Raw genomic sequence first — 19436 nt, 5'->3', positions numbered from 1 at the left:
AGCTACGTGGGACCAGGGTTACAATTAATCGTACTTTACTCCAAGGTTCCTGAAGCAAAATTACATCACCAGTGCAGCTCACATGCATTGTGTTATTGCAGTGCAGTTCTTAGTCTAAACACAGGAGAAGTGCTAACAATGGGAATTGTTCCAAAGTACAGGAGCTTCTTGAACACACATTAGCAGAGTCTCATTAGAACACTGCTCTGCTCTCAAGGCCACAACCTTGTGTGGGTCACCAGTTGTATATCAAACAAGCTTGATCATTTTACCACCTCATGACCCGATGCTTTGAAGTTTCTCAGTCACTGCTGTGGCTTTCATGTCACGTCATAAACAGAACACCCTGCTTTGCTGCTTTGAGCACAATTGACAACAGCTCCTCCCTGAAGGCAGAGGATGTAACTTCCTCTGGTGTTGGTAACTTAAACACAGATAACCAAAATCTATCATCAGAGTCAGACAGCAGCAGAAGAAATAGGACAGACAGTAAGTCAGTTCATGCTTACATTTGCTTTCATTCTTCAGGCTTCCTGTCTTTTTATTTTTAAAGCTTCACCTTCTTGTATCATTCCAAATAGTGTTAACCCTGTAATGCCCTCTGTATCATATTTGGTGCATGAGTTTCTGAGACATATATCTCATCAAACTGTTTCAAAATGTTTCGGACAAAACTTTGTTAACAGCAATGCTAAATAAAAGTTGCAAACCCCCCCCAATGTCTCACATGCGATACAAAAAATATATAATAAAAATATATCATACATAACACGATCTAGCAAAAATAAGTTTGTGGATTTTGTTATAAGGGTTAATAAACATCTCAGTTCCAAAAAAATCAGGATTTTCTGGCTTTTTTTTCAAGGGTTAAGACTTTTTCTAATTTTCACGTCATTTTGGCTGAATGTATTGTAAACGGTGTTTTCTTACATTTCTGTTTGTCACAGACTTTCCTTCAAGCATTCGACACAAAGATGGAAAATACGACTGAATATGGATATGACTACAGCCAATACACAGTAGTTGAACAATGCACCAGGGACAATGACAACAAACTGGGAGCGCTGCTGTCCATCCTTTACTACTTCATGTTTGCCTTCAGTGTCACTTGCAACGGGGTAGTCCTCGTCATCATCCATCGGTAAGTTAGTCTAACAAAGCTGGATTATTTTGTTCTCTGCAGTGTTGGCATTAAATAAAAGATGGAAATTTCTAATGATTTAACTCTTGAGACTTGTGACGGGTCGGTCCCCCTCTCTCAACCTGCACAGGCACCTGAGAACTGTCCACCCGTCAGTGCAATGGGACGATAAAACACAGTCAGTTAATCAGTCAGTAATGAAGGTGCCAGTGTGTGAACTGCAACCGTTGCTGCTGCTTTTGCTGCAGTATCTACAGCATCATGCATACACCACCACGACCACCTAAACCAACCCAGAGCTCTATGAGACTCTGTGAGAACTCAGTGAATGAAGACCCGCCAATGATATCCAAGCGTTTTCAGTTGTGGATGATAAAGGATTCAGGAAGTTTATTCGTGCACTGGATTCTATTTTATATTGTTGTTGATAATAAATTAATTCAAGCAACAAAACAACTTATTGAGCCGCTTGGGAGCCGAAAGAGCCGGCTGTTTTTAGCGAGAGAGCCGGTTCTCTAAAACAACCTTTTTTGCGCCACGGACCGGTTTATGCCCGACTATATTTTCACGGACCGGCCTTTAAGGTGTCGCGGATAAATACAACAAAATAAAACTAGTACTGGTACCGAAAAAAGGAAGATTTATTTATAACACACGTGAAAAGACCCAGGAAGACCGAGTTAACGATAAAAACGATAACAAAATAACGCTGAAAACCGATAAAAACCCTGAAAACTATACATTTCACACCTGAACCTCAACTCTCGCGGCCCGGTACCAAACGACTCACGGACCGGTACCGGTCCGAGGCCCGGGGGTTGGGGACCGCTGCTCTAAAACGAGCTGGAATTCCCATCCCTGCTGTGACTCACATTACTTTTAGGTGAAAATTTAAGCTGTAATTCCTAAGATGGTAATGCCGACTGATTTAGCAACACCTGTGGTTTATTCTGGTAAAGTTCTCGATTGGGTTCTTCATATGCACGAGGGAAAAGAGTTGCCGTGTCTTAGAGTACAGCCACAGTACTGTAGAGTGAGTTCATGAAAACAACAATGTAAAAATATGACAAGTCTGTGATGGTTATGCTTCAGTGCAAGTTAAAAGTGGCTTCTTGCACCATTTCATGAAAGTTATAGGTGTGAAAATAAAATGAACCCAGTGGAGATATCGGATCTGTACTACAGTAAAACTAATTCAACATCAGCTTAATTAATCAGTCCTGATCTGTGAACACGTTCATATGAAAGGTGGGACATTCTGACTAATTAGGTACATAAATAGATCTAGCAGTGTAACTGATTTTAAGACGGTAAGATAAGATATACATATATATATATATATATATATATATATATATATATATATATATATATATATATATATACATATATATATATATATATATATATGTATGTATATGTATATACACAATGTTATTCATGCAATAACATTGTGTATATATATATATATATATATACACAATGTTATTCATGCAATAACATTGTGTATATATATATATATATATATATATATGTATGTATATGTATATACACAATGTTATTCATGCAATAACATTGTGTATATATATATATATATATATATATATATATATATATATATATATACACAATGTTATTCATGCAATAACATTGTACAAAACATCTTGGAAAGTGAAAGATTTACACTAAAAAGGAGCTGACTTAAACATAAAATACAAAATAGAGCTCCCAGTAAATCAAAGCCTAAATACAATGTTAAACAAGAATGCAGGTATTTGCTGTACGAGGCTTTAAAGGCAAAGCGGCAGCTCTTTGTGTGAGTGGAAAAGTATTTAAATGTATCTGAAGCGAGAAAGGAAAGGTAGCAAGAATAGACTAGTTAATAAGCCTATTAACTAGTAACCAGTATTAACCAGTATTACACCGTGCCACCGTGCTGTATTACAGGGCAACACGGTGGCACGGTGGTTAGCACTGTTGCCGCACAGCAAGAAGGTCCTGAGTTCAATTCCACCATCAGGTCTTTCTGTGTGGAGTTTGCATGTTCTCCCCGTGTTTGCGTGGGTTCTCCCCGAGTGTGAATGGTTGTCTGTCCCTGTGTGTTGGCCCTGCGACAGACTGGCGACCTGTCCAGGGTGTACCCCGCCTCTCGCCCTATGACAGCTGGTATAGGCTCCAGCGCCCCCTGAAAAGGATAAGCGCAAGTGAATGGATGGATGGACAGTTCTATCACTATAAGGCCACAGTGCCAAATAACCATTGCTTATTTCATTGAGTTAACATTTGATTGTGTACGTAAGAACGTTTTGGCATTGTTGAGCTCAGCTGCAGCCCGAGTGGTGGTTAACATTTGGACAGCAAAAACTAATGAATGTAAAACCAAAACTCAAAGACGCAGACTATTTGCAAATCTCAAATTAGGTCAACAAACACCTGCAGACCAAACGTGTTCGACACCAGTAAACAGCAAACTGCCTTTGTAACACTGAAACCTCAAGATTAACTCTAAAATGATTTCACCTACCTGCTTTGTCGTAGAGGCTTACAGTGGAATCCAACAGCAACCAAACCAAATATATTAACCAGTCAAATTAAGCGGTCATAATTTTAATAGCTTTAAAAATGTGTGATAAGTGTGCCTTGCTCTTCTTTTAAATTTATGTTTTCAGTCAAAATCAGTAAAACTTAGAGTATTAGCCAACCTTTAGCTCTGTCGGCATGTATTTGGTGTCGTATTGTTTCCATACGTTTCAGCAGTGTCACCTTTATTTATGCCAAGATCTTTTGTTGGTGATGATGCACCTTTGACTACACGGTGGACCATCCATGCATGACAACAACATCTCATGAAACACTTCTTCAGATCCATCCATCTGCTGATCCTTATCAGGGATAATGAATGATGACATTGTTGGAATATATCAGGGGAGGAAAAAGATTCAGTGATGGAAAACCTGATCTTTCCATATATTCAGTTAGTCAGCTCACCTGTGTGTATGCATCCACATGTCAACACATCTCTTCCTCCCAGGTGTTGACATTTTGTTGTGTTTTCATGAGAAACAATGATCATTTTGATTCTTATCTCTTCAGAATATGCTGATCTCATGTTTGTTCGTCGATGAAAGTGACATCATAGTTTTTACTTAGTTATCGTTTTGTTTTCATCAGAAAAAAAAAGGTTGTTGACAAAAATGATCAATGAAACTAACGCTGGTGCAGTAGCTTGACAAAACCTCAAACCCAGTCAGAGATAAGGGCATCATGATGGTTAAGCTGGGCTGGCTTTACTCTAAGCTGAGTTTCCTGCTTCAGGCTCTGTGCAAATGCACGTAGGAAGGGGGCTTTCAAACCATCCCACTTACTCCAGTCAGTGACAATTTCTGAAGCTGAAGAAAAATACATTTTATTAATAAAAATAAAATTAATATAGAACATAATAGCCTTAAAATGCAGCATTGTTCCTATAACGCAAAATATTGCACCTGAATAGAGTTAATCATCTTTGTGATGCTGTTTATTTCCAGCATGATCGTTGCACATCGCAGCTCTGAAACTTTAAACTAGATACATTAAAGGATACTGTCCCATAGCCTAATTAAGATCATGTGAAAAACCACTTTAGTGTGTTTACTGTGTTCTACTAGCTGCAGTTCCAGCACCATTACATAAGACATAGCAACAGATTACAATCAAGTATAAAAAACATTTATATAGTTTCTGCATACCAACTGAGTATATCTTATATAGATATAAATATGCACGGTTTGCAGTAACTCTACAGCTGGGCCTGTTTCATGATGTTACTGAGATACAGCTTAATGACTTGCACATATAAAGTATAGTCTTGGCCTGAAAACATGTTTAGAATTGGTGAAAACGTGACACTGACAGCTAATTTTAAGCTAAAGCTTTGAACAAAACCACCTACTAAGATTACGTGCGTAATCTCTACCATGGTGAAGTCAGCTGGAGTCAGTTAATCACTGATCCCTGTATATGTTCACCATATGTGCAGCAGTATCCTCAGTCTTCAGATTGTCTCTGTACTCACACTTTCCAGTGCCTCCTACTGTTGCTTCTTTTTGATTTCCTGTTTATGACTGCAGCTTGTTCTTGACTTCTGCTCTTTGACTCGTCTGCATCAAGTTTGTCATTACTTTGGTTTTTTTTGGATTTTTGTTTTGTTTTGTTGTTTTGTGTGCTTTGTTAATGCCACAAATTGCCTGCAGGTCTTCTTTGAGTATTAAATTCTGGATTTTTGTTCTGCGTTTAGCTTGAACTCTTCATTTCATCGTGATCAGTGAATTGTGGTACATGCTGAGATTTGATTTTCACCCAGGTGTCATCCACGTACTTGAACCAATGACTTCAGTCATTGGTTCAGTCACTGGTTCTTCATGTACAAGTTGGCCACAGTGGGTGAAACTGGGGAATCCTTGGCACACCCATGTTTCTGCCTGAAGTTCATAAGTATTTTTGCCACTGACCGGTGACAATGTTTTTCTTGTGATACTCTTTCTGGTTTAGCAACCATCCATCCATCCATCCATCCATTCGCTTCCGCTTATCCTTTTCAGGGTCACGGGGGGCGCTGGAGCCTATCCCAGCTGTCATGCAGCACGGTGGCACAGTGGTTAGCACTGTTGCCGCACAGCAAGAAGGTCCTGAGTTCAATTCCACCATCAGGTCTTTCTGTGTGGAGTTTGCATGTTCTCCTCGTGTTTGCGTGGGTTCTCTCCGGGTACTCCGGCTTCCTCCCGCCGTCCAAAGACATGCAGCTTGTGGGGATAGGTTAATTGGATAATCCAAATTACCACTAGGTGTGAATGTGCGAGTGAATGTGAGCATGAATGGTTGTCTGTCCCTGTGTGTTGGCCCTGCGACAGACTGGCGACCTGTCCAGGGTGTACCCCGCCTCTCGCCCTATGACAGCTGGTTTAGCAACCAATATAACAATATATTTAAAAAGCGCCAATGGCGGAGGAGCATGGCGAAAGAGTTTGAAATATCACAAAATAAACTTTCAAGATATTTTCTTACTGAGGGTAGATCTGTGACTCTCTAACATGCTTGTCAGGGGCACAGCAGCAGCAGCTTAGAAGGTGCTGTCCTACCAAGAAGTCAATGTACTTTCCACTAATTGTATTTGTGCATTCTTTTTTTTTTTTTTTTTTTTTTTTTTTTTGCCTGTCCCGTTTGGCTCTTTTGCCATCAGAATTATTGTCTAAAGGCGAAGAAAGATGCCCAACGGTTTTTCTTTACCAAATTGACCATCCCAGCTTTGCCGTAATGGTCCATTTGATTCACCTTTTATTCTTTATTTTATTTTCACTTGCTGAATACGGGACAGATTTGACTGGGGGAAAGAAAAGGGAGAAAGAAAGAGGGAAAGAAAGACAGTTGAGAAGAGGGACGGGGGAGAAGGGCAAAAAACAAAAACCAACAGAATAAGCAGAAGAAAAAAAATAAATAAATAAAAAAATAAATACATATATCGATCACCTGGATCACCTGTTGAGAAAGAAAAAAGAAAACAAGCAGAAGAAAACGAGAGTAATACAATAAACCACATCACAATGATATATGGGAATATGACAGTAACTACTAAATATTAAACATTATTGTGCAGCACGTAAGATCGACAGCACAGTGTGCATTGAGGTAGGAGCCAAAAAGGGTGTAGTTTGTGTGTGTGATCACCCGTGTGTACACCTGTGAGCATGGACGCGCTTGTTTTCTTAAAAGGTTCCCTCATGTAATGATCTGCTAGAGGGTGTGGGGGGCCACTGCCCCGTCCTCCAGGGCATGAAGCAGGTATGGAGGAGATCAAAACTCCAGACATCCAGAGGCCCCCAGAACACAAGAGACCAAGGAAGACCAACAGAGGGGCAGCCGCGCCACTGTCCCAGAAAGAGCCGAGGAGAGTCCCAGATGAGGGGTCACCCAGCAGCCACGGAGCAGAAGCCAGGGGGGGCTGCAGTGACGTGCCCGTGAGCTCCGCCGGCAGCCAGCTGTGCCTGAGTGACCGAGCCCCAGGCCGAGAGGCCGGGGGCACCCCACCTCCGAGGTGGCCCAAGCGAGCCCCAGGCTCCAGGCCCCGATAAGCAGCCGCCAAGGAGTGAGCCGGTGTGTACCCGGACGCCCACCCCCGGACACAAAGAACCACCAACGCACCGATGTCTGAGGGAGTCCGCCCCCGGCAGGGGAAGTGGTGGGGGGAGATAGGCCTCCAAACCTTGGAGGGCCTGAGCTGTCCTCAGAGAGGTGGCATCTGATACCCAACCTGACATATAGACACAGACATACAGGCACACACAGATACAAACATCCATTCCCACCCTCATGCTCTCATATGCACTTACTCCACACTCAACCAACGTGGAGACAGACATAAAGAGACGCTGTACACACAATCACACTCCCCAAGCGTACTCTACGAACCGGGTCTAGGTACCCTTGCCCCTGGAGGGGGGAACTGCACCCAGACCCAGGTTGTGTTACCCTTTTCCCTGCGGTGGGGAGAAGCAGACCGCCCCGACTCCGCAGCAGCAGGGAGGCCCCACATTCCGGATCCCAGTCGGACGGCCAACTCCTCCTCCTAGCCCCCCTGCTCCAGCAGGAAGCAGAGAACGAGGGTGAGAGAAGACTCCTAACCTCCCTCCACCCGCTCATTGTAGTGTTGATGTATGTGTGTTCTAAGGTGCATTTAAAACCCAGGAGGGCATGGAGCTACCTGCCAGAGAGCAGCAGGTAAGCGCATAGTCCCTCCTGCTAGCCCTCAATGTCTACGTGTATTTAAAATTGAGAGGTGGGCAACGACGCCGGGGGTGAGGTGTACACCCTGATGGTAATTGGGATTCCGTGTAGCGTGCCCACCCCCAAGATCCTATATGTATGTGTAATGAGAGTGTGAGTAATGTGAATGTCTAAGTTGCGGGATAAAATTGAGGCAGAGGCAGCCAGAAGGGGACAGAGGGGGGGGGGGGGGGGGGGTTACCTCCTCTGCACCCTGGTGACACACCCCTACTCCAAGGCCCTGCATGTGTGGGTGGTTGTGGTGGAGCGGGAAGAGGGAGGCAGCTGGAGATGGGGAGGGAAGGAAGGGAGGGGCAAGTGACCCCTCCCTGGGGCCAGCTCCCCCGCTGACCCCAGTAGGCACCCCCATACTCCGCGACCCGCCAGGGAAGGGGGGCCCAGGCCCATCCGAACCGGGGACCAGTGCAGCGGCGCCGCCCGGCCCCACAGAGCCCGGGGCAGTCCACCCAACCCCACAACAGAGAAAACTACACCCACCCCATCATCCACTCATCTTCCAGACTACATAAGACAATAGACGCCCAGGCTGAGATCTTCCTCCACCTCTCCTGTATCTCCCCCTCTTGCAGAGAGAGTTCCTGAGAGAGGAAAGCTCCTGCAAGATGTGACAACCCCCCCCCCCACCAGTTGAAGAGCCCCCCAGGTGGCTCGGCGCACCGGCGGCACCCTGCGCCAGTGGCGGGCCCCCATATACCCACCGGCCCACAACCCCGGCAACACACCAACCAGGACCCAGGCCCCCGAGGCCCGGCCAGGGCCCCAGGCCAGAGCCGGAGCGCCCCCAGAACCTCACGCCCGTCCCGGACCCACCCAGGGGCAGCCAGGCTACCAGGTCAGTAACCCCCGTCCGTCAGCACAGACCCTCCCCTAGCCCCGCTGCACGTAGCCACGAGGAAGCCGTCACCTAAGAGCCAACAGAGCCCCTAATTGGCCATGACCGCTACCCCGGGTTGAGCCCCCCAAGGAAGATGCTCCCGGGGAACCGCCTGACGCCCTAAGCCCGACCCTACCCCCACACCAATCACAACAGTGAAGGCGAGACCAAAATATGACCCCCCACCCCCACTAGGTGATGGAGGTGATCAAAGGAGTCCAGAGCAATTGATCTGATGTGGTGGCAGAGGCTGTATCAAGACTAATGTAATCTAATAGATAATTTCTATATTGGTTAGAATTAAGATTGTTTTTATTTTTCCAGTTCATGAGGACTGTTTTCTTGGCTATGCATAGGGCAGTGAAAACCATATGGGCTATATTCTTTTCTGAAGTGACATTATCTAAGCTGCCCAACAAACACACTAAGGGGGAAGTTGGAATGTTACATTTCAGACACTTTGATAAGTCTTCACATATCTCGCGCCAAAACTTCTGAACTGGTGGACAGAACCAAAGAGCGTGGATATAATTGTCCGGTGAATTGGTTTGGCAGTGTGAGCAGTTGTTGGTAGATGCAAAGCCCATCTTGAACATCCGATGACCTGTATAGTGCACTCTATGTAGTATTTTGTATTGAATTAATTGAAGACTGGGATTTCTGATTAGATGAAAGGTTTTTAAGCAAATCTGAGACCAGAAGTTTTGGTCTAAGTTAACTGATAAATCCGCTTCCCATTTTGCAATAGGAAGTGATATTGATTCATCTGTTTTAGAAAGCATTCTGTACATTTTGGATAGTAATTTGGGGGTTTTAAGAGTAAAAAATTGAACCACACTTGGTGGTGTTTGTAGTTCAACTTGACCCAGTTTAAATTTCTTTTTTATTATGGATTTAATTTGTTGATATTCTAAAAATCTTTTCTTGTTGATCCCATATTGTGTAACTAGTCTGTCAAATGAAATAAATTCTGTTCCTTCTAGTATATGTTCTACATATTTGATTCCTTTACCATTCCAATCTGAAAAGTTTATCATATTATTGTTTTGTAATATGTCAGGGTTGTTCCAGATAGGTGTACGTTTGCATGGGATTAATGAAGACTCCGTCAATTTTAGAAACTCCCACCATGCTGTCAGAGAAGAGCTGATGTTGATGCTTTTGAAGCATTCATGTCGTTGGATGTTTGAGCTGATAAATGGTAGATCTGAAATCTCTAGATTATTGCAAAGTGCTTGTTCTACATCTAGCCAAGGTTCATCTAAGAGGGTATGTTTTAGCCATCCTGAGATAAACTGAAGCCTGTTGGCTAAGAAGTAGTGCTGAAAGTTCGGTAGTTCTAATCCTCCTTTATCCTTGGTTTTTTGTAGTGTTTTTAAGCTTATACGTGGGGGCTTATTTTTCCAAAGGAATTTGGACATATATGAATCTAGAGATCTGAACCAATCTTGCGGCGGTTTAGTTGGGATCATTGAGAATAAATAATTTATTTTTGGTAATACCATCATTTTTATAGCAGCAACCCTTCCCATGAGTGATATGGGTAGACATTTCCATCTAGCCAGATCACCTTCTACTTTCTTTAAAAGTGGGGTATGGTTTAATTTAGTTAGATCTGCAAGCTTGGGAGAAACATTAATACCTAAATATTTTATATTTCCCGATTGCAGTGGAGTAGAAGAGGAATTATGGAAGCAGCAATTAATAGGAAGGACTGTAGATTTTGACCAGTTAATTGAGTAATCTGATATTCTTGCAAAAGAGTTTATCAATTCAATCACCCCAGAGATATTGGTTTGTGAATTTTGGAGAAAGAGTAACACATCATCAGCATAAAGGCTGATTTTATGTTCTACGTTCTTGCATTTTATGCCCTTAATTGCTGAATTCTGTCTAATTGCTGCTGCTAGTGGTTCGATAAAAATTGCAAACAGTGAAGGGGAGAGTGGGCATCCCTGCCTGGTGCCCCTCAGGAGACATAAGCTGGAGGATGTCTGGTCATTTGTTCTGACACAAGCTGTTGGGGAATTATATAATATTTTTAACCAGTTGATGAAAGAAGATCCAAAACCAAATTTGTGTAAAGTTGCAAATAGAAATTTCCAGTTAACTCTGTCAAACGCTTTTTCTGCATCTAAGGAAAATATTGTAGTTTCAAGGTTTTTACTGTATGAGTAGTCTATCAAATTAAGTAATCTACGTGTATTTGTTGATGAGTGCCTACCTTTTATGAAACCAGTTTGGTCAGGATGAATTAAGAGGGGGGTTATTTTCTCTAGTCTCTTCGAGAGAGCTTTGCAGATTATTTTGAGGTCTACATTAATAAGGGATATTGGACGATAGCTTGAGGGATATACAGGGTCTTTGCCTGGTTTTAGCAGGAGATTAATGTTTGCAGAATTCATATTTGATGGAAGTCTGCCCTTTTCTTTGATTTCTAACAACGTTCTGTAAAAAACTGGTGCTAGAATCGTCCAGAATTCTTTATAGAATTCTGCAGGAAAGCCGTCTGGACCTGGAGCCTTATTATTGGACATATTTATCAGGGCTTCCTGGAGTTCACCTGATGTCAGTGGCGAATCCAGTGCCATTGCTTGAGAGTCTAATAATTTTGGGAGAGTTATGTTGTCTAAAAATTGATCAATTTCCTTTTTAGATGGGTTTATTTGTGGTGAATACAACGTTTTATAGAAATCCCTGAAAATGTTGTTTATTTGTTTCGGTTCATATATTGTGTTCCCAGATGAATCTTGAACAGCACATATAGTTGTTTTTTCTTTATTTATTTTTAACTGGTTTGCTAGAAATTTACCGGATTTATTACTATGTTCATAATTTTGTAAGCGTAGTCTTTGTACTAAGAATTTTGTTTTTCTATCAATTATCCCATTTAATTCTAGTTTTGTTTTGCGTATTTTGTTCAATGTTTCCTGATCTTGGTGGGACGTGTAGGCTTCTTCTAGTGATTTGATGTTTTTTTCTAATTCCTGAATATTTTTGTTTTCTTTTTTCTTTTTATGTGATGAGAAAGAAATTATTTTACCTCTCATCACAGCTTTCCCTGCTTCCCATAAAACAGAAGCTGATGTTCCGGGAGTGTCATTAAAGTCTAAATATGAAGTCCACTCTTTTTTAAAATATTTAATAAAGTCTTCATCTTTAAGCAGTGATGTATTAAATCTCCAGTTTTTACTTGGCATAGTATTATTCTTGTGCATTAGTGTTAAAGATACAGGAGCATGATCGCTGACAACTATAGGGTGAATCTCAGTGTCTGAAACGTCACTCAGCAGTGAGCTGCTGACCAAAAAATAATCTAGACGAGAGTAGGAGTGATAAACATGTGAAAAAAAAGTATATTCCTTACTGGTGGGGTGAAGGGAGCGCCATGCATCGCAAAGACCAAAGTCGCTCATATACTGTTTGATTATATTTGTGGACTGCCAATTACGCTGAGTTCCTGCTGTATTGAGCCTATCCATTTCTTCATTCAGTCCAAGGTTGAGGTCGCCTCCAAGCACAAGTGTGCCATCTAAGTGTTCAGAGAGTGCACTGAAAAAACCGTGAAAGAATGAGGGATCATCAACATTTGGACCATATACACTTACAATACATAGCTTTTTATCAAGTATAGATAGTTTAATGATTAAGAATCTGCCCTCTGGATCTATAACTGTATCGAGTACTGTGAAATTAATTTTTTTATGAATTAAAATTGCTACTCCCCTTTGTCTAGAATTATAACAGGCTGAGAACACATTAGGAAACTCAGGTGTTTTAAGTTCATTCGAACCTCTAAGAGGTCTGTGGGTCTCTTGTAAAAGGACAACATCTGCCTGTAGTTTTTTGAGTTGGTTAAATATTTTTAACCTCTTTTCTCTGGAGCCAGCTCCATTTACATTCCATGTAACGAATCTTAGTGCACCCATAGATGTCTGTGCATAACTAGGGGTGTACTCTGTGTGTGTCGCTTAGACAGGTGGAGAGAATACCTCACTTGTTCATAAATAAGGAGAGGGAGAGAGAGAAAAAATGTGTGGCGAGATGCTCCCCGAGTCTGACTATGTGTTTGCATATTTACTAATATGAGTATGCTTGGCTTAAGTGTGTGTATCCCATAGGTCTGTGTGCGCTGTCTGACTGATGTAAATGTGCTGCCGTTGAGCGCATGACTGTGCGTGATCGTGCAGTGAGTAAGTGTCGAAATAAATGATGTTGTTTGTGGATGAGTGTGGAAGCAGGTGATCGAAGCAGTGAAAGAAATAAAGAAAGAAACCAAGGACGAGGGTGAGCAGCATAAAAAAAAAAAAAAAAAAAAAAAAAAAAAAAAAAAAAAAAAAAAAAAAAACGAGAAGAGAGAAAAGAAAACGTAAACATTCCAATTAAATCACTGACGGAGAGTGACGGTGTTAATACTGCTATGAAATCACACTTAAGATGCGATTTGATACCGGTAAGTTAAACAAATGTTAATCCAAGTTAGTGTGAGTGGATAGGGAAAGGGTGTAGCGGATTCTTATCTGGTCTGAAGTTAATACAGCCACGGAGTGATGTTGGGGTCGCGGTGGAGCTGTCCGTCCACGTACAGCCGGTCCACAGCGATGACAGCGCGGGAGCCCTTCTGGATGAAGCCGCGTCGGATTGGGAAAAGGACCCTGCGTCGTTCCAGGATCTCTTTGGGGAACTGATCGTTCACGCTGAAGTCCGTTCCTTTTAATTCCCTGCCGCGGCTTTTCACATGTTGCTTTTGTTTGAAGTGGCCGAATTTGGCCACGATAGGACGTGGTCTCCCGGCCGTAGCCCGAATGGGGCCGAGGCGATGCACCCTATCGAAGACGATGTTCTTCACCGTGTCCTCCGGCAGCTTCAGGTGGGTTTTGATGAAGCTTTTTACCGTGGTCTCCGCGTCCTCTCCAGCGGCTTCTGGAATACCAGAAAATACTAGATTATCACGCATGCTACGAGCTTGTAGATCAATAACCGTTTCTTTTATTTTTTTATTTTCTCTATTGAGCTGGGTAACATTTTCTGTGAGAGATTTCACCGACTCCCTTAGCGTGGCATTTTCAGCAGCGAGCGTTTCCACTTGCTGCTGGCTGAACTCCAGGGATTCTCGCAAGCATTTAAATTCCCGGTGAAGAATCTCCACCAGGGACAGCCTTGCGTCGAAACTGGACAATCGCTTGTCGATTGACTCCAGTATGTCGGCAATATCTTTGCCAGCTGGCGATGTTGTGCCGGGGGAATCTGCCGGGCGTTGTCTTTTCGACGACGGCGTCTCAGATTTGGCCGGGGAAGCTGCACTCTGGGCCTTCTTCATCACGAGATCCTGAAAGCACTGATCAATATAATCTTGGAGAGCGTCTAAACTCTCCCCGTTGTTCTCCAGGGTGTTGGAGATAATTTAGGCAAATATTGTTAGTTATGAGACAATTGAAAAGTGTATTTGGTAATACTGAAGCTTAAAGAAATTTGTTCAAATCTAAACTACCATTTGCTTTAATTTTCCGCCAAAATCTCCGGCGTCTGACGTCAGTTACAACATTAGTCGCTTACCTTGACTGTCACTTCCGCTTACCTCTGCCGTCTCCTCCTCCTGCAATGTTGTTTTTAGAAACTGTCTCCGTATTTGTGCATTCTAAAATATTATTTTATAATTGAATATCTTTGCTCAGACTCCCTGGTAATGATGACATCCAGAAATGCCACTGATTTTAAAGATGTGCTGATTTGCTTCACTGAAGGTTCCACTGATCTCCGTTACCTGGAAAGCACCTGAGGTTAGATTGTTTCATGATGACTCACCTGTGAATCTTTTTATGTTGACTGCTTTCTAGGTTTGAACAGCTGACCACTGTGACCAACATCTTGCTGCTGAACCTCGTGATGTCCTCCCTGATCTTCATGATCAGCCTTCCTTTCATGGCAGTCTACATGCAGCTCTCTAACTGGATCTTTGGCGAAGTTATGTGCAAGATTGTTAGTACTGTCTACTATCTGGGTTTTTACAGCTCTGTACTCTTTCTAGCCCTTCTGACCTTTGATCGGTACCTTGCAATTCTGTACCCGTTGAATGACTCACAAGTGAGAAATCGAAAGTATGCAGGAATCTCCTGCACTGTTGTGTGGCTAGTCAGTGGGTTAGCATGTATCAGACCAATGATTATCTATAGTAGTTTCTTTTCTAGTATTGACAACAAAACTTTTTGTGAGGAGTACCCCCGAAACCTTACCTATGTCGATATGGACAAGCTGAGAAAATCTGGGTTTTACCTTCAGCTTAGTGTGTTCTTGATTTTCCCACTGATTGTTATTCTCTACTGCTACAGTAGGATTGCAATCACTGTTATGTCATCCAGGATTGCAAGCAAATTCAAGACAGTCAGGCTCATCTTCATCATTGTGCTGTTGTTTTTCATGTGCTGGACTCCTTTCAACGTTGTACACTTGATGAACATGAACAATGAAGATGTGAGTGATTGTGAGGACGAACAGAAACTGGGTTATGCACTTCAAATTACTCGCACCATTGCCTACTTTTACTTTTGTATCAGTCCTGTATTCTATACTTTTGTTGGGAAGAAATTCCAGAACCACTTCAGGCATCTGCTGGTGAAACACTTCCCAAAGTTAAAGAGGCACATGTCTGTTAGTCAAAACAGCAGAAGCTACATGAACACCAAAACGACACCAAATGATAATAGGGATATTTAGCGAACCAGCTTACGGCCATACCACCCTGAGCACTCCCGATCTCGTCTGATTTCGCAAGCTAAGCAAGGTTGGGCTTGGTTAGTGCTCGGATGGGAGACTGCCTGGGAATAACAGGTTAGCCCGGGCAGCACGGTGGCACGGTGGTTAGCACTGTTGCCGCACGGCAAGAAGATCCCGAGTTCAGTTCCACCAGGATCCTTCCGTGTGGAGTTTGCATGTTCTCCCCGGGTACTTCTGCTTCCACCACAGTCCAGAGACATGCAATTAGTGTGGACAGGTTAATTGGAAGCACTAAATTGCCCATAGGTGTGAATGTGAGTGCAATTAGTTTTGTCCTGTCTCTGTGTTAGCTCTGCGACCTGTCTAGGGTGTACCCCGCCTCTCGCCCTACGACAGCTGGGATAGGCTCCAGCGCCCCCGTGACCCTGAAAAGGATAAGCAGAAGTGAATGGATGAACGAGCAAGTCATGGTTTTACAACCAACTGAAGGAAGTTGATGATGAGTTCATCAAGAGTGAAACCTTCGGTTTCCAGGAACTAGCGTCTAGGACTCAAATAAACTTCTATATCTTCATTATTCGAGCCAAAGTCCTTAAACCAAAAATCTAATTGCAGAACTTTTTGAAATTTTATTTCATGTAGCTCCTGGTGTACAAATTGCCTGCTATCAACCACAAACCTAGTTTGCCACCAAGTTATGTAACAAATGATATTGTCCCTAAGGAAAATATTTGTTCTCTGTATATTCTGTACATAGCCTTATGAAAGATGATATATAAGCTTTAAAAGATTTAGTTTTGTTTTATTCTGACCATGGCTGCCCTCTTATGGTCAGAGTTCAGCTCCATCACTGATAAAGCTGAGAAACCTTAGCTTGGAGAACTATAAATACTGAATTTATATTTAAGAGCAACATATTGAGCAATGTATAGCAACATAATAGCAACATATATCTTTACTTGTTACAGAAAAAGACTTTGCAAGAGTGCATTCAGGAAGTAAAATTTAAGTAGGAATGAACATATGAACACATGACTGTAGAATAAGAGATGATCCAAAAATCTGTTACATTTAAAAAAAGTAATCTATAGATATTGTATTACATATCATTCACTCTTTCATTTTCTATCAAATATATTGGTACAAAAGTGGAATAGTTTTAAATAATGAGGTAAGTTATGTAGAAATAACCTATTCGAGGTCAGTGTTCAGACTGATCCAAACACACTGATTCTGGTTTTTCTCTACACCGGGTAATTGATGTTTTTGATTTGGTCATCTCAGGAGCAACGCTCTCGCGGAGGCCCCACCCACCTGGTGGTTTTCGTTGTTGTTATTTTCATGTCAAGAGAAAGCCAATCAGTGTGTATAAAATGATTCATTTTTGTCAATTCATTCAGTTTTTTAAAGTAACCCAAATTTAGAACGAAAGGAAACAGATTGTAGTTAGAAAGGGTAATTAATGGATACTTAATGTTCATTTCTTTTGTATTAGTCTGACATTATTTTTGTGTAAACACAAAGTACTTAAGTAAAGAAACCTGTTTATGACCATGTATTTCTTCATGTTGCTCTGCACATAATAAACTTCACTTCCAAACAATTTTAAATTGCTGATGTGATTTTTTTTACAAGCAGTATACTTGTGTGGTGAGTTTTACAGAAAGTTTATCAGCGACGATCTTCTCCTGATTCACACAGCTTCAACAGCTTCCTTCACTAGATCAGATTAAAACATAGTTTGTACTGCTAATCTGAACTATACATCGACAGAAAGCTTCACCTTTCTGCTCTCCTATCCTGGCTGAAGAATTGTAAATATTAAAATTTTTAATATTAAAATTAAAAATTGTGGTGGTTAAGAACCCGTGTGTTTGAAAAAACTGTTGTTCATATGGTCAGAAACACAGGCCTACAGCTTGGTTTTTTTAAAATCTATTTCAAAACAAACCCTTTCAATATCTACAGGTATGATTAAAAATATTAATCGGAGTATAATAGAGTGCTGGTGAAACAGTTGTGTAACATCTGTCCCACGTTCTATTGAGAGGGGCCCTTTTGTTACTTTCCTACTGATACTCCCTTTTTAATGCTTGTGGTATTAAATATGCAATAAAACTACACTATATGGAAACAAACCACACACAAGCAGGTCAATTATAAAGTTAACTCCACTTTAGTGAATGCTTAATTAACAACACAAAAGAAAATAAGTAAAATCAATAAAGTTAAACAATGGTAAGGTATCTACCTCAACAGAAACAAAATAATCAAATAATATTGTGGGCCCACACGCACTCTCACCAACACACACACACCTCAAGTGGTACAGTCTTTCTGCTAGCAAGCCCCTCGTTGCAGGCCTGAGTCGTGGCTCGGGTGCGTTGGGACCTAAAACAATATGGTCGCTTCACTTGTTGCCAAGCAGTAAAAATAAAAAGCACGTGCAAACAACAGTACTCACACCTCCAGGCAGTTCAAGGGGATAGCGGGGAAACTGGGTCACGGCTACTAGGGCTGGGTATCGTCACTGATTTCTAGAATCGATTCAATTCCGATTCACAAGGTCCCGAATCGATTTGATACACGATTCGATTAAATTCGATTCGATTAAATTCTATTTGAATCTGGGAAATTTTGACAGTCAGAAATATTATAATTCAGATCAGTAAATTTACATATTTTTGTATCTATAAAAAGGAAGCTGACACACGCAAGATCAAAGGTGTGAGCATCACAGCAGATGCCTTTGTGTCAAAGTAGCTGAAGATAAAACACAGAAAAACATGAAGGTTTTCCTGGCCTGGGATTTTATAAAAATATTCTGCAGTAGATCAAAAACGAAAGAAAACCATTAATGAACATATGAACTGACGTTCCAGCGGTTTTATTAGAGACATGGCTAAGCGTTTTGCATTTTGCATAATTTTAAAAAGTTTAAATTTGTTCAGTATTGAACGGCAGAAATTAGGTTTTCTTTTCAGAAGTATGTAAACGGGAAAAAAACAGCGGCCGACAGCCTGTAACCAACGGTAGACTTGTGCGTAACAAGCAAGCGAATAATGAAGAAAACAGTACAGAGAGAAAGAGAGAGAGAGAGAGCTGTGCATGAAATGTGGTGGAAGCAAAACAGGAAAAGTCAGCGGGAATTCATGACAATGTTTATGTGAAGCGTAGTTTGGATCTTCTTTTGCTGCTGCTTCAGTCAGTTTTATTTTTATTGTTTGAAGGGAGATAAAACTAACAGCTTTAGAATTGGCGCAAAAAGGGCGTGAAAACAAAGCGCGGAGCTGCTGACAGATCAGAATCAGCGAGCTGTCGGCTTTCAGCCCCGACCGTGAGAAAGGCGACATCTAACTGATTCTGATCTGCGGGTCCCGCTGTGTGTTTACGTCTTTGTGCAGAATCCGTGTTCCTGCTCTCATTTACTGTCTTAGCTGTTTGGTGGTTGTTGAAATTTTGTGAGATTTCACCTGAGATCCTGTCATTTCGGGCAAAATAAATTTATATTAAAAAATCGATGCAGGATTTTAATGAATCGATTTCACGTTATCCAAGCCAGAATCTATTTTAATCGATAAATCGATTATAAAAACCCACCCCTAACGGCTACCAGCAGGCCGCGGCAGCAGCACTCACAGTCGTCCTTTCCACGTGCTCCCACGTGAACACATAACTTCAGCACACCAGCAGAAGGGACCTCTCTGACACGCCAGCAAGACGTCCGTCTCCTCCTACTGAAACACACAACCCCGCTAAATGCCAGTTCACATGCGATAACATTCAATCTTAGCATTAGCTTAATAAATAAAAACAGCAGAACAAGAGCTTAGCGAATATGCTAGGCTACGCTAGCGGCTGTGTTAGCAGTTGTGCTAGCAGTTGTGC

The 19436-nt window shown here is 41.9% G+C and overlaps 1 protein-coding gene across 1 annotated transcript; it reads left to right on the top strand.

Annotated features, from left to right (window-relative positions):
• The first annotated feature begins 376 nt into the window (after positions 1–376).
• On the top strand, positions 377–16475 carry LOC146510768 (C-C chemokine receptor type 3-like). The gene is made up of 3 exons (XM_085173111.1): positions 377–489; positions 948–1141; positions 14672–16475. Exons 2-3 carry the CDS (start codon positions 975–977, stop codon positions 15546–15548), a joined length of 1044 nt encoding a protein of 347 aa, XP_085029237.1. The 5' UTR covers positions 377–489; positions 948–974; the 3' UTR covers positions 15549–16475.
• Positions 16476–19436: the final 2961 nt, after the last annotated feature.

The sequence above is a fragment of the Neolamprologus multifasciatus genome, chromosome 9 (assembly GCF_963576455.1).
Source record: "Neolamprologus multifasciatus chromosome 9, fNeoMul1.2, whole genome shotgun sequence".
NCBI lineage: Eukaryota > Metazoa > Chordata > Actinopteri > Cichliformes > Cichlidae > Neolamprologus > Neolamprologus multifasciatus.
This window is presented reverse-complemented; position numbering and strand designations above follow the sequence as displayed.

Bases quoted from the DNA above. Each gene is read 5' to 3' on its own strand.
- LOC146510768 (XM_085173111.1), top strand. From the start codon at position 975: ATGGAAAATACGACTGAATATGGATATGACTACAGCCAATACACAGTA. The intron at 1,142-14,671 runs GTAAGTTAGTCT...ACTGCTTTCTAG, and splicing joins GTCCTCGTCATCATCCATCG to GTTTGAACAGCTGACCACTG.